At 47.8% G+C, this 27,800-nt stretch overlaps 1 protein-coding gene across 2 annotated transcripts in view; it reads right to left on the bottom strand.

Annotated features, from left to right (window-relative positions):
- tyro3 (TYRO3 protein tyrosine kinase) overlaps positions 1-27,800 on the bottom strand; it is a 92,018-nt gene that overhangs the window by 38,977 nt on the left and 25,241 nt on the right. For both annotated transcript variants that reach the window (XM_078406161.1, XM_078406160.1), the window contains exons 7-9: positions 16,925-17,120; positions 14,268-14,410; positions 58-199 (exon numbers count right to left, since the gene is read on the bottom strand). In XM_078406161.1, the coding sequence (XP_078262287.1) occupies positions 58-199; positions 14,268-14,410; positions 16,925-17,120 (481 nt within the window). The remainder of the gene's footprint in view (positions 1-57; positions 200-14,267; positions 14,411-16,924; positions 17,121-27,800) is intronic.

The following is a 27,800-nucleotide window of genomic DNA, read 5'->3' as shown; positions in this document are numbered from 1 at the left end:
CAGTGCGATCCACTAGCCCCCAGCCTTACCCAGCCACGAGGGAGGAGCTTCCTTTACCTTGCTCCAGACCCAACAGACGCGCTGGTGCACTCCATGGGCCCCGTCCGACTGCCGTCCGTGCGCACACCCGGAACAAATCATTCTCGGAAGGATCGACAGAGGGTAGGATGGCTTGGGTCCCTGCATCGACTGAGATCTCCTGCAAAGCAACGCATCGCCTCACATTATTCAAGGTGCAAAGACGTCACCTACAACAGCACCATAAGCTTCACAAGTGTCTCGGAGGTTTGGGCAACGGCCAATGGGACCTGCTATGGTGGTACATCTACGACGGCATGGATGAGTTGGGCCGAAAGGCCTGTTTCCATGCTCATTAGGAATAGGAGTAGAAGTAGGCCATTCGGCAAGTGTACTCAGCCATTGGACACATTAGAGGCAGGAAACATGTTCCCAATGTTGGGGAAGTCCAGAACAAGGGGCCACAGTTTAAGAATAAGGGGTAGGCCATTTAGAACGGAGATGAGGAAAAACTTTTTCAGTCAGAGAGTGGTGAAGGTGTGGAATTCTCTGCCTCAGAAGGCAGTGGAGGCCAGTTCATTGGATGCTTTCAAGAGAGAGCTGGATAGAGCTCAAGGATAGCGGAGTCAGGGGGTATGGGGAGAAGGCAGGAACGGGGTACTGATTGAGAGTGATCAGCCATGATCGCATTGAATGGCGGTGCTGGCTCGAAGGGCTGAATGGCCTCCTCCTGCATCTATTGTCTATTCAATCACGGCTAATCTATCTCTCCCTCCTCACCCCATTCTCCTGCCTTCTCCCCATAAGCTCTGACACCTGTATTAGTGTTGGTGATATACGCCGATCAGCCAAAACATTATGATCTGATGAGCCAAAACATTATGACCACCTGCCTAATATGCTGTTGGTCCTCCGTGTGCAGCCCCATACGCAGCAGGGTGCGATGCACTGTGTATTGTGACACATTCCCTCCCGTGACCGCCATTAAAATTTTCTGTGACTTGTGCCACAGTCGACCTTCTGTCGGTTCGGACCAGACGGGATAGCCATCGTTGCCCTCGCGCATCGATGAGCCTTGGGCGCCCAACACCCTGTCTGTTGCCGGTTTGTGGTTTGTCCCTCCTCGGACCACTGTCGGTCGGTACTCACCACTGCTGACCGGGAGCACCCCACAAGCCTTGCCGTTTCAGAGATGCTCTGACCCAGTCGTCTGGCCATGACAATTTGGCCCTTGTCAAAGTCGCTCAGGTCTTTATTCCTGCCCATTTCTCCTGCATCCAACACATCAACTTCAAGAACTGACTGTTCGCTTGCTGCCTAATATATCCCACCCCTTGACAGGTGCCATTGTAACAAGATAATCAATGTTATTCACTTCATCTGTCAGTGGTCATAATGTTTTGGCTGATCGGTGTATTTGCCAGAAATGGTTCCAAATCGACTGAATGTCCTGCCATTGCTTTCAAGTCTCACACACTCTCATCTTATCACCACAATGCACCACATGACTGCCCAGCTCATATTATCTTACAGTCTCCCTGGAGACCATTGGCATGATTCACAAAGCTCTGCAACTCTTTTCAGTTCTCAAAGGGCTTCTTATTCCTGGTCGATACTGCAATTAATTCAGCTGCTCTTTTTTAATGTCCCCCTGCCATGGGAAAGTTGTTTACTCTAGGCTCGGTGTTCGAGATGTAATCACTGCTTGACAGAAGTACACATTTCTGACCGTCACGTATCAGAAGCAAGTCAGTCACTAAATGGGTGTGCAGTCCGAACGGGGAGGGGATCACGGTGGCACAGCAGTAGATTTGCTGCCTTACAGCGCTTACAGCGCCAGAGACCCGGGTTCGATCCCGACTACGGGTGCTGTCTGTAAGGAGTTTGTACGTTCTCCCCGTGACCTGCGTGGGTTTTCTTCGAGATCTCCGGTTTCTTCCCAATAGTCAATAGTCAATGTAAGAAAATAACGGCAGATGCTGGTACAAATCGAAGGTATTTATTCACAAAATGGTGAGTAACTCAGCGGGTCAGGCAGCATCTCAGGAGAGAAGGAATGGGTGACGTTTCGGGTTGAGACCCTTCAGTCTGAAGAAGTGTCTCGACCCGAAACGTCACCCATTCCTTCTCTCCTGAGATGCTGCCTGACCTGCTGAGTTATTCCACCATTTTGTGAGTCAATAGTCAATATTATTTGTCACATACACATAATTGTGCAGTGAAATGAAAGATTACCCACATTACCCACAGTCCAACAATAAGAGCAATAAAAATAAGCAAAGGGGCCTGTTTCCGCGCTGTATCTCTAAACTAAACTAAAAATCACATCTCTGTCTTCAAAGCTGGCGCAATTTTCTTCAACAATTTGCCTGTGGGTTTGGTGCTTTCTAATCGCACTAATTGTCGGATGTCAAGTGATGGAGCAGCAACATAAAATACAGACTGGAGCAGACGGGAGATAAGAGGCCCAGAAGATTAGTGATGACGGTATAGGGAATTAAATGAGGACTGGACGGAAATGGAAATTACTGGTAGAGCGAGATGAATGGATAGCAAATGGTGCAGATTATACGTTAGTTTCAAAGAGAAGAGAGAATTTAATTTCTTGGTCAATCAAGTGCCTCAAGGCACTTGTAATTAGACAAAGTGTACCCGTTGGGCCCAAACCTCTCCTGCATTGGTGCACCACCCTGTCCTGTCCTCCCCCCCCTCCCCTCCCTCTCTCCTCAACCCCCCCTCCCTCTCCCTTCCTTCTCCCCACTCCCCCCTTCCTCCCCTCCCCTTAAATTTTAAAATGTGAATAACTTTAATAATATAACACCCCCTCCTTTTAAACTTTAAAATGTGATTAACTTAAAAATGTAACACCGATTTCAATAAAACTACCTGCATTATCGCTAAAGTGACAATGGTGAGTAAGGTGGGCCTAAAACTGTCGCGCTATTGTGTATCGTTTTGGCTGAAGTTCAGTCACAAACAAGATCACAAACGAGAGTTTTAGTATGTAGATGTCTAGGGAGAGTGTGATAGAAAACAAACAGCCCACTGGAGGAGGCCCTTCGAGTCAGCACCGCCATTCACCGTGATCATGGCTGATCATCCACAATCAGTACCCCATTCCTGCCTTCTCCCCATACCCCCTGACTCCTCTATCATCGACCCTGAAACGTCACCCATTCCTTCTCTCCAGAGATGCTGCCTGTCCCGCTGAGTTACTCCAGCTTTTGTGCCTTTCTCCCTCTGACCGTGTTTTCCCCGGGTGCTCCGGTTTGATAATAGAGGTCAAAGAGGTGTGTGGGTGGGTAGGTTAATTGCCCAGTGTGAATGGCCCCACGTGTGTAGGTAAACACCTGCACCTGGGCGGCACAGCGGTAGAGTTGCTGCCAGGCAGCGCCGGAGACCCGGGTTCCATCCCGACCACAGGCGCTGTCTGTACGGAGTTTGTACGTTCTCCCCGTGACCACGTGGGTTTTCTCCAAGATCTTTGGTTTCCTCTCACGCTATAAAGACGTGCAGGCTTGCAGGTTAATTGGCTTGGTGTAAGTGTAAATTGTCCCTAGTGTGTGTAGGATAGTGTTAATGTGCGGGGATCGCTGGTCGGCGCGGACTCGGTGGGCCGAAGGGCCTGTTTCCGTGCTGTATCTCTAAACTAAACTAAACCAAATGGCAGAATGTGTGGGAAGGGCAAATTAATAAGAATATGGGGATAAAATGGGTCGGGTAAGATTAGTGTAAAAACCTCGATGCTTGAGGCTTGACGTGTACTCAGTGGGCCATGCTTCCATGCTGAATCTTCCCACAACACTCTGACTCTATAAATTAGGGGCTGTATTAACTAAAGTTTATAAGACTGAGAAAGGATTTCAGAAACATATAAAATTCTCACTGGCTTGACAGCCTGTTCTTGATGTAGGGGGAAGGTGTAGTACCAGGGATCACAGATCTAAGGATAAGGAATTGTAAGAAGTTGTAAAGTTGTGGCTGTAGCCCAGACTCGCCACCACTGACCCCATCTACACCTCACGCTGTCTTGGGAAAGCAGCCAACATCATCAATGCTCTCTCTCATCCTGATCATTCCCTCTTCTTCCTGCTCCCAACTAGCAGAAGATACAAAAGTTTGAAGTAGGTACCACCAGACTCATGCTTAGCTTCTTCCCTCTATTATCAGAACAGTTCTTCCCTAAGGTGACGTGTCGGCCCGATCTTCCAACCTACCTCATTGCGGGACGTTGGACTTTTTTCTCTGGAACTGTAATGCTCCAATGCAGTAATATCCTGCACTCTATTATGTTTCTCTTTGCTCCACCTGGTTGCACTTCTGCATGGCTTGATTGTACCTCGTGTACAGTATTATCTGATTTCACTGGAAAGCAAACGTTTTTCCCTGTATCTCAGTATACGGGACATTAACTAACCAGTGCCACACCAATACCAATGAGGGGTGGGAGATCCATCAAGTAGTGAGATGAGGAGACATTATTGTTTCCCAGTGAATTCTCTCCCACTGAAAGCAGGTGAAGCCAAATCACTAACTATGTGCAAGGAAGGAGTTAGATATTCTTCTAAGGCTTTGAGGGATCAATGGATGTGTGGAGAAAGCTGGAACAGAATACTGAGTTGGAATGACTGGCCCAGATCATATTGAATGGCAGAGTAGGCTCGAAGGCCTGAGTGACCTATTCCTGCCATATGACCACCAGGTAGAGCAAAGAGAAAAGTACCAGTATGCAGAATATAGTGTCACTGCGTTCCAGTCCCAGTGGAAAAAGTCCAACGTCTGCAATGAGGTAGGTCGGAAGATCGGGCCTACACTTTAGCATAGGAAAGAACCGTTCAGAAGTCTGAAAAATAGTGGGAAGAAGCCAATCGTGAGTCTGGCGGTACACATTTCTTGATGTTTCTAAATCCATCTGCACAGCAACTGCATGCAGGGCACCTGCATGACTTATAAAGACTGGCCTCTTTATAAAACTGCATTCACAGGTCAAACTATGCAGAATGGAGCGATTAATCTCACAGCCCCTCAAGTCCCTCCCACAGCCTATAATACCCCCCAAGCGTTTAGCCCCACTCTGTTGGAAATAGAACATGCCACGACTAAATAAAAGAAACGGCAAAACCACCTTCCCTAACCATCTCCCCGAGGAGAGCTGCAATTTATTATTAATCTCAACGTTAGGCTGTCTACCCACACACAGCAATACTGTTTCGGACCCGGTCTATTTTTAGCAGCCGGGAAGGGAAACTTTCATCTGCTCAGGCAGGGCAGATCTAACGCACAGCCTTCTCAGCTCACTGGATGACTGAGGCAGTAGCCGTTCCAAAGAAGGGTGAATTGTTTGCCACGCTTGTGGGACTGGGAGTCATTCCCTACGCATATGCCATTGATCCGTCTGCACGCGACGGTGCTTTTAAGTACGTAGGAGGAGCAGCAGTAAATCAGTGACCTCTCAGAAAGGCTGTGGCGGGCCAAGTCAATGGATATTTGTAAGACAGAGATAGACAGATTCTTGATTAGGACGGGTGTCAGGAGTTATGGGGAGAAGGCAGGAGAATGGGGTTAGGAGAGAGAGAGATAGATCAGGCACGATTGAATGGCGGGGTAGACTTGATGGGCCGAATGGCCTAATTCTGCTCCTATCCCTTATGACCTTATTACCATACGAGCTGCTCCCACCATTTAATACCATCACGGCTGATTTTCTACACAGCCCCATTTCCCTGCATGACTCCTAAAAGCAGAATATCTAAAGATTTCTATCATGCCCTGTTCTCAGTATCATTTGCAATTGAGCTTCTACAGCCTGCTTGGGTATCGAATTCAAAACATTCATCACCCTTGGAGTGAAGAACTTTCCTTTCATCTGTGGCCTGAATATCTGGCCCCCGATTCTGAGGCTGTGACCTTTGTTCAAAACACTCATAAGTTCATAAGCGATAGGAGCAGAATTAGGTCACTTAGACAATAGACAATAGGTGCAGGAGGAGGCCATTCGGTCCTTCGAGCCAGCACCGCCATTCAATGTGATCATGGCTGATCATTCTCAATCAGTACCCCGTTCCTGCCTTCTCCCCATACCCCTGACTCTGCTATCCTTAAGAGCTCTATCCAGCTCTCTCTGAATGCATTCAGAGAATTGGCCTCCACTGCCTTCTGAGGCAGAGAATTCCACAGATTCACAACTCTCTGACTGAAAAAGTTTTTCTTCACCTCAGTTCTACCCCATCCATCCGTCCTAATCAAGAATCTGTCTATCTCTGTCTTACAAATATCCATTGACTTGGCCCCCACAGCCTTTCTCATACGGCTACTGACTCAGTACTGTCTCTATGTGGCCCCTGGTTCTGGACTCCCCCAACATTTGGAACATGTTTCCTGCCTCTAACGTGTCCAAACCCCTTAATAATCTTATACGTTTTGATAAGATCCCCTCTCATCCTTCTAAATTCCAGTGTATACAAGCCTAGCCGCTCCAGTCTTTCCACATAAGACAGTCCCGCCATTCCGGGAATTAACCTAGTAAACCTACGCTGCACGCCCTCAACAGCAAGAATATTATGCGAGGAGAGTTGAAGTAAACGAGGGCTACATTGTCAACTTTAGAAGAAAGAGATGTGATCTCATTTAACATAGAGAGAGCTCATTGTGTGGAGATGGTAGTTCAGACTGACTGCTATTCCTGGACACACAGTAGGATCCAGACTGTCCCTCCCATTCCTGGACACAGGGTAGATGTGGAGTAGATGGCCCATCAGGTCTACTCCACCATTCAAATGTGGCTGATCTAACTCTCCTTCACAACCCCATTCTCCTGCCTTCTCCCCATAACACCCGTACCCCGTACGAATCAAGAATTTGTCAAACTCCGCCTTGAAAATATCCAATGATGGCCTCCACAGCCATCTGTCCTGGGAAACCATCTACTCCACATCTACCCTGTGTCCAGGAATGGAAGGAACATTCTGGACCCTACTGTGTGTCCAGGAATAGCAGTCAGTCTGAACTTCCATCTCCACACACAATGAGAACTCTTTATGTTCATATCATATCATATCATATATATACAGCGCGGAAACAGGCCTTTTCGGCCCACCAAGTCCGCGCCGCCCAGCGATCCCATTATCCTACACCCACTAGGGACAATTTTTACATTTACCCAGCCAATTAACCTACATACCTGTACGTCTTTGGAGTGTGGGAGGAAACCGAAGATCTCGGAGAAAACCCACGCAGGTCACGGGGAGAACGTTCAAACTCCTTACAGTGCAGCACCCGTAGTCAGGATCGAACCTGAGTCTCCGGCGCTGCATTCGCTGTAAAGCAGCAACTCTATCGCTGCGCTACCGTGCCGCCCTAAATGAGATCACATCTCTTTCTTCTAAAGTTGACAATGTAGCCCTCGTTTACTTAAACTCTCCTCACATAATGGACTTGTCCCTACCGAGAATCATTCAGGTGAACATTTGATGCGTACTTTATATCCTTCATAAGGTAGGGAGGCCGGAGGTGTACACCATATTCCCAGTGCCAACTGACCAATGCCCTGTATAAGAAAATAACTGCAGATGCTGGTGCAAATCGAAGGTATTTATTCACAAAATGCTGGAGTAACTCAGCAGGTCAGGCAGCATCTCAGGAGAGAAGGAATGGGTGACGTTTCGGGTCGAGACCCTTCCTCAGACAGAATGCCCTGTATAATTGGAGCGAAAATCCCAGCATGCCAGCATGCACTCACAACTTCTTGCCTCTTTGGGACATTGGAACTAATCTGCGTTATTTTATCTATATCTCCCGGGCACCTCCCTTCAAAGTCAAAAAGCTCAAAGGTTTCTTGATGACGAAAAGAGACGGCAGACCCTGGAATCGGGAACAAAGAGCAGAATGACGGAAGAACTCAGCCGATTCTCCACCTGGAATGTTGACATTAACATCTTGCCTCAACATCGGTGCTGCTTCACCTGAGTTCTTCCAGCATTCTGTTTTTTGTTTTTTTTTAGGTTCTTTGGTCTTTTTTTTGCTGATACTGGGGACAGGAACTAAAAGGCTATAAATAAGTCTTTTCAATAGATTGTGTAGGAAGGAACTGCAGATGCTGGTTTAAACCGAAGATAGACACAAAAAGCTGGAGTAACTCAGCATCCATGGAGAGAAGGAATAGAAACATGGAAAATAGGTGGAGGAGTAGGCCATTCGGCCCTTCCAGCCTGTACACACCGCCATTCAATATGATCACGGCTGATCATCCAACTCAGTATCCCGTACCTGCCTTCTCTCCATACCCCTGGATCCCTTTAGCCACAAGGGCCACATCTAACTCCCTCTTAAATATAGCCAATGAACTGGCCTCAACTACCCTCTGTGGCAGAGAATTCCACAGATTCACCACTCTCTGTGTGAAAAAAAAACTTTCTCATCTCGGTCCTAAAAGACTTCCCCCTTATCCTTAAACTGTGACCCCTTGTTCTGGTGATGAAGAAGTGTCTTGGCCCAGAACGTCACCTTTTCAATAGATTGCCTAGGCTTGAAAGTGTTCACTTGCAAATCAACGATCGTGGTTTTTCTAAAGATGTAGATTTCTTGTGACCCTGATTAAAGTGTTGATAACATAGTTGGTAGATGTACAGGAATAATGAGCGAGTAAGAGAATTGAGGGGAAAATATAGAACTTGCGATACAAGGAACCGCAGATGCTAGAATCTTGAGCAAGATTAGGAAAAGGGGAGATGCAACGAGACCTGGGTGTCGTGGTGCACCAGTCATTGAAAGTAGGCATGCAGGTGCAGCAGGCAGTGAAGAAAGCGAATGGTATGTTGGCATTCATAGCGAGGGGATTTGAGTATAGGAGCAGGGAGGTTCTGCTGCAGCTGTACAGGGCATTGGTGAGACCACACCTGGAGTATTGCGTACAGTTTTGGTCTCCTAATCTGAGGAAAGACATTCTTGCCATAGAGGGAGTACAGAGAAGGTTCACCAGATTGATCCCTGGGATGGCAGGACTTTCATTTGAAGAAAGACTGGATAGACTCGGTTTGTACTCGCTGGAATTTAGAAGATTGAGGGGGGATCTTATAGAAACTTACAAAATTCTTAAGGGGTTGGACAGGCTAGATGCAGGAAGATTGTTCCCGTTGTTGGGGAAGTCCAGAACAAGGGGTCACAGTTTAAGGATAAGGGGGAAGTCTTTTAGGACCGAGATGAGAAAGTTTTTTTTCACACAGAGTGGTGAATCTGTGGAATTCTCTGCCACAGAGGGTAGTTGAGGCCAGTTTCATTGGCTATATTTAAGAGGGAGTTAGATGTGGCCCTTGTGGCTAAAGGGATCAGGGGGTTTGGAGAGAAGGCAGGTACAGGCTACTGAGTTGGATGATCAGCAATGATCATATTGAATGGCGGTGCGTACAGGCTCGAAGGGCTGAATGGCCTTCCTGCACCTATTTTCTATGTTTCTAAGACACAAACTGCTGGAATAACTCAATGGATTAGGCAGCTTCTGTGGAGGGAATGGCCAAGTAACGTTTAGGGTGGGAAAAAATCAGTCTGATCAAGGGTCCCGACCGAAAACGTTGCCGGGGAAGGGGGGGGGGGGGGGAGTGGGCATTTGGAAAACAGGGAAAAATGAGGATTGGGTAAGGATTGGGCAAAGTAACTGGCATTGAGGATTCAAAGATGTAGAAGTGAGGTTGCACTTTGGGAAACTGTTCCATAAAACTAATGTCCACCAAGGGCCCTCCAAAAGTAAATGATAGAGCACAGAAATAAAGGCACAAGTAGACAGGAAGACAGATAATGGTGACGGGGAGCTGTTAACAGAACAGTACATTTATATTCATACTCATGTCATGGAGGTTTTTTATATAAGAATGGGAATAAAAATAAGAAGCAAATAGAGGGTTTCCTTGTGGAGGAGGAGGAGGAGGAGGAGGAGGAGGAGGAGGAGGAGGAGGAGGAGGAGGAGGAGGAGGAGGAGGAGGAGGAGGAGGAGGAGGAGGAGGAGGGGGAGGAGGAGGAGGGGGAGGAGGAGGAGGAGGAGGAGGAGGAGGTGGAGGAGGAGGGGAGGGAGGGAGGGGAGAGAGAGAGAGAGAGAGAGAGAGAGAGAGAGAGAGAGAGAGAGAGAGAGAGAGAGAGAGAGAGAGAGAGAGAGAGAGAGAGAGAGAGAGAGAGAGAGAGAGAGAGAGAGGGAGAGAGGGAGAGAGGGAGAGAGTGGAGAGAGTGGAGAGAGAGTGGAGAAAGAGTGGAGAAAGGGAGAGGAGAGAGAGAGAAAGACTATCAAAACCCTCTCGACTTCCCAATCACTCCAGAAGAATTGGCCACAAAATTTAAATCTCTCCACTCAAAGAAAGCTTGTGGTCCAGACAGCATTAAAAATGAAATGCTTAAGTATAGCACTCCGGAGATGCAGGACACAGTCTGTTCAACATCATACTACGTTCAGGTTATTTACCCGATATTTGGTGTCAGGGGCTTATTTCGCCCATTTATAAGAGTGGAAACAAATCAGATCCAAACAATTATCGTGGCATCTGTGTCAGTAGCTGCCTAGGGAAGTTATTCTGCAGTATTATAAATAACAGAATGTAGGATTTCCTTAGCAAATATAATATCCTCAGTAAAAACCAAATTGGCTTCCTCCCAAAACCACTGACCATATCTATACCCTCCACACTCTCATTGAAAAACATTTACATCGAGCAGAAAATGGAAACATATTTGCCCGTTTTATTGACTTTAAGAAAGCATTTGACTCTATTTGGCACGAAGGGCTTTATTACAAACTTCTCCATTGTGGTATAGGAGGAAAGGTATATGACCTTATCAAATCAATGCATTTGAATAATAAATGTGGTGTCAAAATTGGGGACAAATGCACTGATCTCTTCACCCAGAGAAGAGGTGTCAGGCAAGGCTGCAATCTGAGCCCAACACTTTAATGTGTACATAAACGACTTGGCAGTAAAGTTGGACCAGAGCACAGCGCTGGGCCTCTGTCTGCTGGACGGAGAGGTCAAATCCCTGCTCTATGCGGGTGATTTGGTTTTGTTGTCTCCCACAGAACAGGGACTGCAGCAACAGTTAGACCTACTCGATGATTACTGCCAACATTGGGCCCTGGCAGTCAATCTAAAGAAAACCAATATCATGAGGCGGCACGGTAGCGCAGCGGTAGAGATGCTGCTTTACAGCGAATGCAGCGCCGGAGACTCAGGTTCGATCCTGACTACGGGTGCTGCACTGTAAGGAGTTTGTACGTTCTCCCCGTGACCTGCGTGGGTTTTCTCCGAGATCTTCGGTTTCCTCCCACACTCCAAAGACGTACAGGTATGTAGGTTAATTGGCTGGGTAAATGTAAATATTGTCCCTAGTGGGTGTAGGATAGTGTTAATGTACGGGGATCGCTGGGCGGCACGGACTTGGTGGGCCGAAAAGGCCTGTTTCCGGCTGTATATATATGATATGATATGATATGATTTTTCAAAAAAGACCCAGGTGTCAGGAAGACAAATACCAATTCACTCTCAATGGTATCATTATCGAACACACTATGAGCTACACTTACCTTGGTCTAACTATTGCAGCATCAGAGAGCTTTAGCATGGCAGTGAATGCACTAAAAGAGAAAGCTCGGAGAGCTCTGTATGCAATAAAAAGAAGATTCCACAACATCCAAATTCCAATTAAAATCTGGCTTAAAACATTTGACAGTGTAATTCAGCTCATTGCGCTTTATGGTAGTGAAGTATGGGGTCCACTCAGTCACCACGGTTATACTAAATGGGAAAAACACACAACAGAGGCCCTACATGCGGAAATTTGTCGTAACATCCTCCGCATCCAAAGGAAAACACCAACAAACGCATGTAGGGCGGAATTAGGTAGATACCCACTGATAATAAATATCCAGAAACCAGCACTAAATTTATGGAATCACCTAAAATCTAGTCCCCCAGACACCCTCCAGTTCAAAGCCCTCCAAACCCAAGAGGGGAACTCGGTAAAGAGCTCCCTGTGTCAGTTGGTACTGAGACTAACTAACCCTACTCAGTTAAATCTTGACCAGTCTCAGATCAACACTGCTTTCCAATCACCAGTTAGAGTGAACCAAATTATTAAACAATGCAAAGAAACCTATCTGGAACATTGGGATAAAGTGACCAAAAGCCAAAGCAGATTAGAGTGCTACCCGTGCCTTAAAAAGAGATTATAAATCGGCAGACTATCTCTCAACTGTTAGAGATATAAAGCAGAGACAGACCCTCACCAAGTACAGGTTAAGTGACCACCATTTGGCAGTTGAAGAAGGAAGACAGAAGAGATCTTGGCAACCAAGAGTAAATAGAATATGCGGTCACTGTTTGACAGATGAAGTTGAAACAGAGATGCACTCCCTCTTAAAATGTAAAAAATTCGACAAAATAAGGAAAATATACTTTGAAAAAATCAGTCTGGCAACCCCAGATTTTAAAGAACTAGATGATATATCAAAACTAAGAATAATCCTTGGCGAAGGAAATACGGCACATCTTGGCGCACAATACGTAACAGCATACCACAACCTGAGAGACAGTGAATGACCAACATGTACACATACACGCATACACTAATTGACACTAAGAAATTAATATTGACCTGCTAAACCTGCTACCTTGCTGCACTGCTTACAACGAGTAGCAATCGATAAAAGGCTATAAATGTATTGCGTGTATATATATGTATATATATGTACAGGGGCATATCGACCCATGCACTGTGTACTTGTATTTATGTTCATGCATTTTAGATATGTATGTTATGTTCTGTACTTTGGCAATATAATGATGTATCTTATCATGCCAATAAAGTGTTTAAATTGAAAATTGAATTGAATTGAGAGAGAGGGAGGGAGAGAGAGGGAGAGGGAGAGAGAGGGAGAGAGAGAGGGAGAGAGAGAGAGAGAGAGAGAGAGAGAGAGAGAGAGAGAGAGAGAGAGAGAGAGAGAGAGAGAGAGAGAGAGGGAGAGAGAGAGTGTGTATCTGGGGTGGAGAGTTGCACAGAGCGGTGGCGTGTAATAAACTGTTGAGTCGGTTCACGGGCTCGTCGGCCGCCTGTATTTTCTGCGGTGAGGAAGAGACCGTGTTCCACGTGTATATGGAGTGTGAGAGGTTACTGCCCCTGTACCAATATCTGAAGGGGTTGTTCCTCAAGTTTTGGTTACACTTTAGTCCTACGATTCTAGTGTTTGGACGCAAGGCAGGGAGCGGGGAGGGTCGTTCGGGGGGGTGGGACCTCCCTGTCGGTTTGCTCTTGGGCCTGGCCAAGATGGCCATTCGTGGGTCCAGGCAGCGGGCGGTCGATGGTCTTGCCAGAGTCGGCTGCCTTCCCCTCTTCCGGGCCTACGTCCGTGCGCGTGTGACCCTAGAGAGGGAACACGCGGTGACCACGGGGACTCGGGAGGCCTTCCGTGGGCGCTGGTCACCGCGGGGGGTTGAGAGCATTGTAAATAATGAAGGCAACATTGCATTATAATGATTACTTGATGTTTTGTAACCTCTGAATGTGGTTTTGATGTGATGTATCATGTGTTTGTGCTGAATAAAGTCTTTGAAAAGGAAAAAAAAAAAGGAAAAAAAAGAGGCGGGGAGAGAGGGAGACCGTGAGTGTGGGAGAGGTGTGGGAGAGATGGCGGAGGGGAGAGCAGGAGAGGGAGAGAGAGAGAGATAGTGAGAGAGAGAGAGAGAGAGAGGGGTTTATCGGCAAGCCAGGGGAAGGTTAAAAATATCAGACAGGAAGCCTTGCAAAAGACGTAATTATATTGCTGAAGATTGGAGATAAACGCTGATGGCTTTAGTCCTGGCAATTGATTGGCGGACAGGAGGCTAGGGTTGGGACGGTGGGGGGAGGTGATGAGGAGCAGAAAGTGATCACATCATCTCTGGAGAGGAATGGGTGACGTTTCGGGTCGAGACCCTTCTTCAGACTGATGACACATCAGTCTGAAGAAGGGTCTCGACCCGAAACGTCACCCATTCCTTCTCTCCAGAGATGCTGCCTGACCCGCTGGGTTACTCCAGCTTTTTGTGATACCTTCGATTTGTACCAGCATCTGCAGTTATTTGCCTATGCATCATCTGCAGCCTTAGACAATGGGCCGTATAGTGGAAGCTTGGTTTCCCAACGCCCATCTACGTTCGGTTGACTGGGAAATGCGCGATACGTACAATCCCAGTACATTCAATGTGTTATCAAGGAAGAGTGCATCTGCAAACAGCCACCTTTTTCCTCCCGAGCCTGGTCCACTCCACGATGTATCCGCGGGGAATGCCGTGCACTTCCCTCGATGGCACCTCGCTCCACTCAATCACCAGTGACGAGCCGTTGTAGGAGATGACGACGTTCCTCGGCGGGGCACTGGGAGCTGTGAGGAAAACAGGCCGCATGTGACTGAGGGGATGCCCACCTCCAACAGGTAACGACAGAAAGCCCGAGTAACAGCGGCCAGCGGCCTACACACGCCGGGTGCCGCTGGCGCCAGGTCAACAAGCGGTCCACATCCCTCTCCAAGACCTGCCACCACACAGCTACAACAGGCCCGCCCAGCGCAGATACCAGATCTCACTTCCGCATGAAGTGCATTCACGACACATTACAGTCTGCATCAACTTCTTCCTCGATTTATTTGCAACAAGAGAGGATGTTTCCACTTATTCACAAAATGCTGGAGTAACTCAGCAGGTCAGGCAGCATCTCGTCACCCATTCCTTCTCTCCCGAGATGCTGCCTGACCTGCTGAGTTACTCCAGCATTTTGTGAATAAATCGATTTGTACCAGCATCTGCAGTTATTTTCTTATACTACAGGATGTTTCCACTGGTGGGAGAGTCCAGGACTAGAGGTTCACAGCCTCAGAATTAAAGGACGTTCCTTTAGGAAGGAGATGAGGAGGAACTTCTTTAGTCAGCGGGCAGTGAGCCTGTGGAATTCATTGCCACAGAAGGCTGTGGAGGCCAAGTCAAATGATATTTTTAAGGCGGAGATAGATAGATTCTTGATTAGCACGAGTGACAGGGAGAAGGCAGGAGAATGGGGTTAGGAGGGAGAGATAGATCAGCCATGATTGAATGGCGGAGTAGACCTGATCGGCCGATTGGCCTAATTCTGATCCTATCAAATGACCTTATCCACAGCTAACCATCCCTGGTGCTGAGACCATGAGACAGACCATGTTCTGTCTGGTGCCCTACCCTCTGTGCAGACACAGCTCCATGAAGTGGAAGCCAAATCACTGGATGGATGTAAGAGAGAGTTAGATAGAGCTCCAGGGGCTATTGGAATCAAGGGATATGGGGAGAAGGCAGGCACGGGTTATTGATTGGGGACGATCAGCCATGATCACAATGAATGGCGGTGCTGGCTCGAAGGGCCGAATGGCCTCCTCCTGCACCTATTTTCTATGTCTATGTCTATGTCTAAGTCCATTCTGTCTGGCTATTTGTTGACCGCGTGTATTCCCCCTCCATTCCCGCACCTGCGACACTCTCTCACAGCCCTGAGAACAATGCTGGCAAAGCTGGCCTTTACTGCCCGTCCACAACGACCCCACGTTCCAGTGGCTCGCTGGGTCATGTTTCAATCGGGAACCAATTATCTTGGTGGGGCTGGAGTGGTGTAGGTCAGAGTGTGGGAGCCAGTTTCTCTTTCCTCAGAAACCCCCCAGTGAACCAGATGGGCTTTGACCTCTCGATCCAGTCTGGTGCACAGCTGATGCAGTTGCCAACCCACAGCTCCAGAGGCCCACGTCAATCCCGTGGCGCTCTCTGTGTGAGGTTCGCACGTTCTCCCTGTGTTTGGGTCCCCCCTCGGGTGTTCCGGTTGCCTCCCTCTTCCCACACGGGTGTGGGTTGGTCGGTTAACTGACTGCTGTAAAGTGGCGGCACGGTGGCGCAGCGGTAGAGTTGCTGCCTCACAGCGAATGCAGCGCCGGAGACTCGGGTTCGATCCTGACTACGGGCGCCGTCTGCGCGGAGTTTGTACGTTCTCCCCGTGACCTGCGTGGGTTTCTCCGAGATCTTCGGTTTCCACCCACACTGGTAAAATGTAAAAATTGTCCCTAGTGTGTGTAGGATAGTGTTAATGTGTGCGGGGATCGCTGGTCGGCACGGACTCGGTGGGCCGAAGGGCCTGTTTCCGTGCTGTACCTCTAAATCTAAAAAAAATATTTTTTTTAAATCTAAAAAAGTGCCCCTAGTGCGTGGTTGAGTGGTGGATATGGAGAGAAACGTGAGGAGAATAGAATGGGCTTTGAGTGAACAGGTGCGTGATGGTCAGTGTGCAGACTCAATAGGTTGAAGTGGCCGTTTACATGCTGCGTGATTCCCCATTGCTGTGTAAATCTTATATTCCAGATTATATTCAATTCCTGGAATGTAACTTCTCCACTTGCTCAAGTGGGATTTGAACTCACACCCCCGTGGCGAGAGCCCAGGCCTTTGGACACCAGAGGAGTGCAGCAACATCAGCAGGCAGTACAATGGCCACCATTTTCTCCCATCATCATAGGACAATAAGACACAGGGGCAGAATTAGGCCATTCGGCCCATCCGGTCTACTCCGCCATTCCATCATGGCTGATCCATCTCTCCCTCTCAACCCATTCTCCTGCCTTCCCCCCGTAACCTTTGACATTACGAACCAACCCTTACTAATCAAGGACCCCCTCTGTAAAAATACCCAACGACTTGGCCTCCACCGCTGTCCGAATTCCACACATTCACCACCCTCGGGCTCCTGAAATTCCTCCTCATCACCTTTCTGAAAAGGGAAAGTTCTTTCATTGTGAGGCCGTGTTTGCCCTCTGGTCCGAGACTCTCCCACGACTGGGAACGTGCTCTCCACATTCGCTCCCTCTCAGCCTCTCGGACGACCGGGTTACCTGCTTCCGGCGTCTGGAAGTGGGTCCACTCGCTGAAGGCGGAGGGGCCGACCTCGTTGGTGCAGGTGAGCCGGATGCCACAGCTGGTGAATGGGCTCAGGCCACGGACGGTGTGGGTGTATGGCACGGCTGGGAAGGTCACCTCGAAGGACACATTGACCGTTGAAGTGCCATTGAGCTGGTTGGGATCAAAAACCTGGGGGGGGACACAGGACGAGAGAAAACGGGACACATATTTCATTCACATAGCAAATTATTCACAATCAGCCAGTGCTCGAAATGGGGCCAGGAGTAACCATGTACACTTGGATTCACATAAAGGTTGACGGTGAAATCCTGTAATCTCCTACAAAATCTCATCGCAAAACCACTTCATTTACATTGATTATACATGCATTGGGTTCAGTCAAAACTCCCCTTAAAGTGGCAATTCAAGGAGATAGATAGTTTAGTTTAGAGATACAGCGCGGAAACAGGCCCTTCGGCCCACCGGGTCCGCACCGACCAGCGATCCCCGCACACTAACACTATCCTACACCCACTAGGGACAATTGTTACGTTTACCAAGCCAATTAGCCTACAAACCTGTACGTCTTTGGAGTGTGGGAGGAAACCGAAGATCGCGGGGAAAACCATGCAGGTCACGGGGAGAACGTACAAACTCCGTACAGACAGCGCCCGTAGTCGGGATCGAACCCGGGTCTCCGGCGCTGCATTCGCTGTAAGGCAGCAACTCTACCGCTGCGCCACTGTGCTGCCCTGGAGTGGTAAAGAAGGTGCATGGCGTGCTTGCTTTCATTAGTCAGGGCATGGAGTATAAGAGTCAGAAGCAATGTTGCATCTCTGGTTACCCCATTACAGGAAGGATGCGAAGGTTTCGAAGAGGGTACTGAAGAGGTTTACTGGCCATTAGAAAGCTGTACGGATTAGAGGGTATTAGCTATAAAGGGCGATCGACACAAAATGCTGGTGTAACTCAGCGGGACAGGCAGCATCTCTGGAGAGAAGGAATGGGCGACGTTTCGGGTCGAGACCCTTCTTCAGACCAGACTTGGATTGTTTAAATGGATGAGGAGAGACCCGACAGATGTATACAAAATGATGAGAGGTATAGGTAGGGTAGACAGTCAGCACCTTTCCCCAGGGCGGAAAAGTCGAAGACTAGAAGGCACAGCTTAAGATCAGAGGGGGAAAGTTTAAAGAGGTTGTGCAGGAAAGGTTTTTTTGCATGGAGGGTGGTGGGTGCCAGGAACGCTTTGCCAGGGGTAGGTGTTGGAAGGAGATACAATAATGAAGTTTAAGCTTTTAGTGGATATGAAGGAAATGGAGGGATATGGACCACGTGCAAACAGGAGATCAGTGTAACCAAGCATCATGTTCGGGCCCAACTATTGAAGAGCTTATTCCTGTGCTGCACTGTTCTATATTCTATGTTTAAAGTGGTTCTCAAATCTAACCTGCACACCAAACTAACAAGGAGTTAAAGATTAAGAAGATAACTGCAGATGCTGGGACAAATCAAAGGTATTTATTCACTAAATGCTGGAGTAACTCAGCAGGTCAGGCAGCATCTCGGGAGAGAAGGAATGGGTGACGTTTTGGGTCGAGACCCTTCTTCAGACTGAAGAAGGGTCTCGACCCGAAACGTCACCCATTCCTTCTCTCCCGAGATGCTGCCTGACCTGCTGAGTTACTCCAGCATTTTGTGAATAAATACCTTCGAGGAGTTAAAGATTACCTGTATTCATTGCTTTAATCCTATAATTGAAGAACAGCAGTAAAACAATTATTGCACTCTGGCCTTGCACAGTCTGAGTAGTCACGATGTAAATATGTTTTTACCACCATGGAGATTGTTTCGTTTAGTATAGTTTAGTTTAGGAGATGCAGCGCTGAAACAGGTCCTTCGGCCCACCAGGTCCGCACCGACCAGCGATCCCCGCACGCTTACACAATCCTACACACACACACTAGGGACAACTTACATTTATACCCAGCCAATTAACCTACATACCTGTACGTCTTTGGAGTGCGGGAGGAAACCAAAGATCTCGGGGGAAACCCACGCAGGTCACGGGGAGAACGTACAAACTCCGTACAGACAGCACCCGTAGTTAGGATGGAACCCGGGTATGTGGCGCTGTAAGGCAGCAACCCTACCGCTGCGCCACCGTGCCGCCCATGGTATCAATGCAGTAAGTGTACGGTCATGATTAAGCGACACTGTGCTGTGGCCATCCTGCAAACGCCCACGTCATCGTTCACCTGCATGCTCTGGAGTTGCTCAACGCTGAGTCACTTCGTCAAATGTCTCGTCTTTGCCACTATTCGTCAACAAATTGTGAAAGGCTAGGATTGAGTGGATGTGGAGAGGATGTTTCCACTGGTGGGAGAGTCTAGGACAGGAGGTCATGGGCTCAGAATTAAAGGACGTTATTTTAGGAAGGAGATGAGGAGTTTTTCTTTGGTCAGAAGCTGTGAATCTGTGGAATTCTTTGCCACAGAAGGCTGTGGAGGCCAAGTCAATGGATATTTTTATTGATAGATACTTGATTAGTACGGGTGTCAGGGATTATGGGGAGAAGGCAGGAGAATGGGGTTAGGAGGGAGAGATAGATCAGCCATGATTGAATGTTGGAGTAGACTTGATTGGCCGAATGGCCTAATTCAACTTTGATCACGAGCAAAGATACTAGAGGAACACGATAGACCACACGACCCTAAAAACCGCAGTACGTCAGGGCACCATTTTGGTAGGCAGAAACTTGCAGAAACATTTTAAAAGAAAAATAACAAAAATCCGTGAATTGATCGATGAGATATATTCTGCATTTTTAATGGTATCATCACACATACTGTTCCCCCAAAACACTGATTATACTGCGAGAGGCAGAGCGAATGGCGAGTTTTGCCTACTAAAATGGGGGCCGTTACGCTCCTTTGCGTACTACACTTCAGTATAGGCGATTTCAACAGAGTGATCTATCTTGCTCCTCTAGTATCTTTGACCACGAGGCATCTCACGAGATGAGAAAACATTTCTTCACACAGAGAGTGGCGAGTCTGTGGAATTCTCTGCCACAGAAGGTAGTTGAGGCCAGTTCATTGTCTATATTTAAGAGGGAGTTAGATGTGGCCCTTGTGGCTAAAGGGATCAGGGGTATGGAGAGAAGGCAGGTACGGGACACTGAGTTGGATGATCAGCCATGATCATATTGAATGGCGGTGCAGGCTCGAAGGGCCGAATGGCCTACTCCTGCACCTATTTTCTATGTTTCTATGGCACTGAGAAAATGATTCCAGTGCCCGTAAGCAATCAAACCAGCACGCAGTCACCTGGCAACTGCTGATAAAATGAAAATGTACCTTTTAGAAGGTCAGTCTCAATCACAACTCATTTGATAGCTGTGTAGAATAGAAGTAGCTGGCTGTAAACTCGGGTTAAAGTACTGAGGCAGACCTCCGCTTGTGAGATATGCACATCAGAGCACTCCGGCTTGTAAAAACCACGACTACAGCAGTTGCTCAGCAACGTAACCAGTGCACGAGCTTGTGCTGGAAAACCAGGAGTAAAAAAACTGATCAAAATACTTCAGCAAAAACAATCCAGGTCGCTTTAGTCGGCGTGGTGCTGCAAGTAAACATCACGGACCACATTGCCAGCTGGTGAATGAGAACCCTTCTTACCAAGCCTCTTCTTATTGACTTTCCTTGGCCTCATCTGGCCTTGGAGGACCCTTCCACAACTGGTCTTGCCGTCTCCAAATGCCCGCTCAAAGTGAAACAAAATGCTGGAGGAACTCAGCGGCTCGGCCAGCGTCTCTGGAAAACACATGGAGAGGTGACGTTTAGGGGTCGGGGGGGCCATCCCCCATCCATGTTCGCCAGAGATGCTTCCTGACCCGCTGAGTTACTCCAACACTTTGAGCCTTTCCTTGGTAAGGCAGCATCTGCAGTTCCAATGCCCACCGTCGGATGGATCCATGGATTTGGTTAATGATAAGATGAAGACAGACATCTCACAGCCACTTCCTTTGCCTCAGTCCCCTGTGCCTAACTCTGGTCTCCAAGTGGAGGCGTGGGTTCGAATCCCACTTCTGACACCATGTTGTGCCGACCGTATAAGAACAGAAGCCTTACACCTGGATAACGATCCAAAGACTTTATTAACTACACAGCAAGCACAACCTCACGCCTGCACGTTCCACTTACACTAACCCGAATCTCACAAGCAGTGGTCACTCAAAAGCTAAAGGGACGTAATACAAAAGCATGACACATAACATGAGTGACACCATTACACTAATCTACAGTCCTGTTTTCAGATTTTTGCCATAACGTGTGCTGTTCTCTGGAGCACATGTCCTCAATTTATGAATCTTTCACGATTACCTGCAGATCGCCACTTTCCACCTGTTGGAATACGCTCTGCCAAAATACCAAAATGCATTTTGCATAACGTGTATGATTTGCAAAATGTATCTGCACCATTTTCGTTCATGGATGCATGCTTTTTGCAGCTTGTAGACTGCCTCCTCCTCTTTAAATTTTGATCTGTGGGCACTTTTTTATTCTTTTGACTCCTTAGGTTGAGAATCCGGTTGATCCATTGTGGCTGTCTTCAGCCTCCATCGGTCACTGTTTAGCAACTCTTTGTCCTTGGGTGACACAGCAGTAGAGTTGCTGCCTTACAGCGCTAGAGACCCAGGTTCGATCTTGTCTGCATGGAGTTTGTACGTTCTCTCCGAGATCTTCGGTTTCCTCCCAAACTCCAAAGACGTGCAGGTTTGTCGGTTAATTGGCTTGGTCTCAATGTTAAATTGTCCCCAGTGTATGTAGAACAGTGCTAATGTGTGGACATCGTTGGTCGGTGAGGACTTGGTGGGCCGAAGGGCCTGTTTCCGCGCTGTATCTCTAAACTAAATAAAAATAAATTGCTCCCTCAGAAACCTTATGTACTTGTTAAACTAAGACCTGCATTGGATGCATATAATCCCATGCCATAACTTTGTAAAAGAACTAAGGCATGGTGTTCACTAGATAGGGTAGTCAAAACAATTTTCGGCCGTCATCAGTCAGAGCATTGTGTATAGGTCATGTTGCAGTTATACACGATGTTGGTGAGGCCGCATTTAGAATGATTGTGTTCTGTTTTGGGCACCATGCTATAGCAAAAGATGTTGTCAAGCTGGAAAGGGTACAGAGAAGATTTACGAGGATGGTGCCAGGACTCGAGGGTCTGAGCTATAGGGAGAGGTTAAGCAGGCTACGACTCTACTCCTCTAAGCGCTGGAGGATGAGGGGTGATCTTATCGAGGTGTGCAAAATCATGAGAGGAATAGATTGGGTAGCCACATTGAGTCTCTTACCCAGAGCCAGGGGAATCAAGAATCAGAGGAAATGGGTTTAACGTGAGGGAGGAAATATTTAGTAGGAACCTGCAGGGTAAATGTTTCACACAAAGTGTGATGGGTGTATGGAACAAGCTGGGTGTATGGAACGAGTATGGAGGAGGTAGTTGAGGTAGGTACGCAACGTTTAAGAAACATTTAGGCAGGTATATGGATAGGGCAGGTTTAGAGGGATATGGGCCAAACGCAGGCAGGTGGGACTAGTGTAGATGGGACATGTTGGGCAAGTTGGGCCAAAGGACCTTTTTCCACACAGTAAGACTCCATGACTCGATCATTATCCTGGCCAATAACTATCCCTCCAACAATCCCCTGGACTGGAAGCCTGTTTATCTGATCGCTCTCACATTGCTGTCTGTGGAATCTGCCACATGTCTACATTCCAAAGACAGTGAATTGGTTAAGTAGGGTGTAGGAAGCAAGATTCTGAAAGAATAGATATAAATGGAAGTATTCCTTCTTTATGAGATCTTCAAGAGTCAAGAGCGTTTTGTTGGCATATAGACAATAGACAATAGGTGCAGGAGGAGGCCATTCGGCCCTTCGAGCCAGCACTGCCATTCAATGTGATCATTGCTGATCATTCTCAATCAGTACCCCGTTCCTGCCTTCTCCCCATACCCCCTGACTCCGCTATCCTTAAGAGCTCTATCTAGCTCTCTCTTGAATGCATTCAGAGAACTGGCCTCCACTGCCTTCTGAGGCAGAGAATTCCACAGATTTACAACTTTCTGACTGAAAAAGTTTTTCCTCATCTCAGTTCTAAATGGCCTACCCCTTATTCTTAAACTGTGGCCCCTGGTTCTGGACTCCCCCAACATTGGGAACATGTTTCCTGCCTCCAACGTGTCCAACCCCTTTATAATCTTATACGTATATGTCCTAAACAGAATTTTTACTTGGCAGCAGCAGAATAGAAATTGTAAACAATATAATAAACGAAAAGAAGTGTGTGTGTGTGTGTGTGTGTGTGTATGTATGTATATATATATATATATATGTGTGTGTATACAATACACACACACACACATAAATACATACACACGTACATACATACATCAAACAAACAAACAAACCATAATAGTCAAAAAGACAAAACCAATGTCCCCAAGTCGATGTAGTTCAGACCCTATTTGGAGGTAGTGGTGTTTAATAGCCTGATGGCTGTTGGGAAGAAGCTGTTCCTGAACCTGGACGTTACAGTTTTCAGGCTCCTGTACATTTTTCCCGATGGCAGTGGTGAAATGAGTGTGTGGCCAGGGTGGTGTGGGTCTCTGATGATGCCGGCTGCCATTTTGAGGCAGCGACTCCAGTAAATCCCTTCCATGTCGGGGGGGGGGTTCAGAACCCACAATGGACTGGGCAGTGTTCACCACTTTTTCTCTCCTTCACTCCTGTAGAACCTTTACAGTTCCTTTGGAACTGAATGTTATTGCTGCCACCTGTTCAACTGCCAGAACTGGCTGTGGGAATCATAGAAACTCTACGTCGCAGAAGGAGACCATTGCCCCTTTTCCTCTGCACTGGTCAAAAACCGCCATCCTCCCTCATCCTACCTTCTGGCACTGGGTCCAATGTCCCACAGGTCATGGCTTCTCAAGGCCACCTCCAAGTACAGGCCGTCCCTGTGTGCATAAACCCGATTCACAGACATCCATCCGTACATGTGGAAGAGCCCCCCTAATATTATTACATTTAAAAGCCCCAACGTTTGTGCATCTTCTATGTACTAAAACTCTCGTTTGTTTGTGTGTCCCTGAACTACAGCCAAAACGGTACATGAGAGCCCGACAATTTTAGGCCCACCTTACTCACCGTCGTCCCTTTGGTGCTAATGGAAGAAGTTTCACTGAAATCGATGGTTTATTTTTAAAGTTATTCACATTTTAAAGTTTAAATCTATCTCCTAGCGAGGGAGGGGGGAAAGAGGGAGGGTGAGGGAGGGGGGGAGGGAAGGGGGAAAGGAGGGAGGAGGACGGGAGGGAGGGAGGGAGGGAGGGAGGGAGGGAGGGAGGGAGGGAGGGAGGGGGAGAGCAGGGGGGAGAAGGAGTGGAGGGACTGGGGTGGAGGGGGGAGAAGAGAGGGGGTTGGAGAAGGAAGGGGGAGGGGTGGGAGAGGGTGCTGCACCAATGCAGGAGAGGTTTGGGCCCAACGGGTCCACTTAGTCTAGATACATTTAAAAGCCCCAATGTTTGTGCATTTCCTACAAATGGCAGGACTTGTTTCCGCTCGCTCTCCAATTTTAGTTATTGTTCTTTCTTATCAGCCACAGATGCTTTGACTCCATTCCTAACAGTGCAGAGAAGATGCAGTTATTATACCGAGTTATCTTTGCATATTTACTGACTTATGGACTGTATAGATGGAGCCCAGTCATAACCCGGGGATCAACGACCTTCCTCTCAAAGTCACCAAGACGAAGGAGATTGTGATCGACTTCAAGAAAACCACAGGCCGGTATGCACTGACAGTGCCGAAGTAAAGATGGTTGAAAGCCTCAAGTTCTGAGAAAGAAATATCACCAGCAACTTGTCCTGGACCACCCTAATATTGGAGCAAAGGTCAAGAAAGCACACCAATACTCTACATCCTGAGAAGGCTTAGGAAGTTCGGCATTTGCCCAACAACTCTCACCAACTTCTACCGATGCGCCATGGAAAGCATTTTATCAGGATGCATCACAGCTTGGTTTGGAAACAGCTCCACCCAGGACCGCAAGAAATTTCAAAGAATTGTGGACGCAGCCCAGACCATCACACAAAACAACCTCCCTTCCATTGACTCCATTTACACCTCACGCTGCCTCGGCAAGGCCAGCAGCACAATCAAGGACGAGTCGCAGCCTGGCCACTCCCTCTCCTCCCCTCTCCCATCAGGCAAGAGGTACACACACCTCCAGTTTCAGGGAGTTTGTTCCCAGCTGCTACCAGGCAACTGAACCATCCTATGAACTAGAGAATGGTCCTGACCTACCATCTATAGACAATAGACAATAGGTGCAGGAGGAGGCCATTCGGCCCTTCGAGCCAGCACCGCCATTCAATGTGATCATGGCCGATCATTCTCAATCAGTACCCCGTTCCTGCCTTCTCCCCATACCCCCTGACTCCGCTATCCTTAAGAGCTCTATCCAGCTCTCTCTTGAATGCATTCAGAGAATTGGCCTCCACTGCCTTCTGAGGCAGAGAATTCCACAGATTCACAACTCTCTGACTGAAAAAGTTTTTCCTCATCTCAGTTCTAAATGGCCTACCCCTTATTCTTAAACTGTGGCCCCTTGTTCTGGACTCCCCCAACATTGGGAACATGTTTTCTGCCTCTAACGTGTCCAACCCCTTAATAATCTTATACGTTTCGATAAGATCTCCTCTCATCCTTCTAAATTCCAGTGTATACAAGCCTAGTCGCTCCAGTCTTTCAACATATGATAGTCCCGCCATTCCGGGAATTAACCTAGTAAACCTACACTGCACGCCCTCAATAGCAACTTCATTGGAGACCCTTGGATTATCATTAATCAGATTTGACTGGACATAATCTTGCACTAAATGTTATGTGCTTTATCAATGGCTCGATTGTAAGCATGTTAGCACGCAGCACAAGCTTTTCACTGTACCTCAGTACACGTGACGATAACCTAAACTAAAGGGTTTCTGCCTCTATCACCCATTTAGCTCATGAGTTTCGGACCCTCACAACCCTCTGAGTGAATAACGTTTTGCTCGTCTCCTATCTAAGCACACTGCTAACTACCTTAAATCTATATCTCCGGCATTGTCATTGCTGTGTTCAAGGAAATAGATCCTTCCCATATAACCACTGTAAGCTCAATATTATACAGTTCAATAAAGTCAACCCACGGCGCCATATATTACAAAGAAATAATCACAGTCTGCCCAAATCTATTCCCATTACTACAACCTTCAATCCTGACATCCCCGTAAATCTTCTCTGCATGCTCTCCAGCACATTACTCAACCACTGATCCAACTAATTTTAGTTTCGTTTAGTTCCGAGATAAAGCGCGGAAACAGGCCTTTCGGCCCACCGTGTCCGCACCGACCAGCGACACTAACACTATCCTCCACACACTAGGGACAATTTATATTTATGGAATGCCACTCAACCTACAAACCTGTACGTCTCTGGAGTGTGGGAGGAAACTGAAGATCTCGGAGAAAACCCACGCAGGTCACGGGGAGAACGTACAAACTTCGTACAGACGGCACCCTTGGTCGGGATCGAACCCGGGTCTCTGGTACTTAAAGCGCTGTAAGGCAGCAACTCTACCGCTGCGCCACCGCGCCGCCCTGTAAAAACAATGTCAGTTTTTGCAGTCAGTGTTTCTGCTCATGAAGAAAAGCCTTCCTTATTAATCAGCCTGTTGACCAGACCAGTCGGCACGGTGGCGCAGCAGTAGAGTTGCTGCCTTATAGCAAATGAAGCGCCGGAGACTCAGGTTCGATCCTGACTACGGGCGCCGTCCGTAGGGGGTTTGTACGTTCTCCCCGTGGGTTTTCTCCGAGATCTTCGGTTTCCTCCCACACTCCAAAGACGTACAGGTATGTAGGTTAATTGACTGGGTAAATGTAAAAATTGTCCCTAGTGTGTGTAGGATAGTGTTAGTGTGCGGGGATCGCTGGGCGGCGCGGACTCGGTGGGCCGAAGGGTCTGTTTCCGCGCTGTATCTCTAAATCTAAATTTAAAAATCAGTCTGTGACCGCTGAAGATCCCAGCACACATGTGCAAACTCCCGATATAAAGCTGAGAACATTTTCTTACCAATGATTCTTACCAATCTCTGCAGACGCACACCACAGAAAGCATCCTCTTACGATGCATCGCAGCTTGGTATGGCAACTGCTCTGCCCAATACTGCAAACAATTGTGAACAAAGTCCAGTCCTTCGCACCTCCCCATCTCCTCCACTCCCCCCCCCCCCCCTCCTCCTCCCTCCCTCCCCCATCGACTCTACTCTTCACGCTGCCTCGGGAAAGCAGCAAAAGGTCCACTCATACCCGAGTCATTCCCTCCTCCCCTCTCCTGTCGTGCAGAAGATACAAAAGCTTGAAAGCATGCACTTCCAGATTCAAGGACAGCTTCTTTCTCACTGTTATCAGTCTCTTGCGCGGGCCTCTCGTATGCTTGGGATGAATTTTCGATGTTGTGCCCCTTGCGCTTTTATTTTGAATTGCACTTTCCCTGTCACTGTAACACCGTATTCCGCACACGGTTCAGTTTCCCCTCTGCTGTGCCTGATGTCCTCACTCATGGTCTGATTGAACTGGATAACAGGCAAAACATAGATTGTCTCTGTCTCTCGGTGTGTGTGATAATAATGAACGTACACCTCAGTTAGCAGCATCCTCCCGCACATTGGCTACTCCCTCGTCTTGTCGCCCCTCCCCAAGTGCGTCACCTCACATGTCTCTGGATTCATCTCCATTGCCACTTCCCTGCCCAAA

Source organism: Rhinoraja longicauda, chromosome 10, assembly GCF_053455715.1.
Source record: "Rhinoraja longicauda isolate Sanriku21f chromosome 10, sRhiLon1.1, whole genome shotgun sequence".
Lineage (NCBI taxonomy): Eukaryota > Metazoa > Chordata > Chondrichthyes > Rajiformes > Arhynchobatidae > Rhinoraja > Rhinoraja longicauda.
This window is presented reverse-complemented; position numbering and strand designations above follow the sequence as displayed.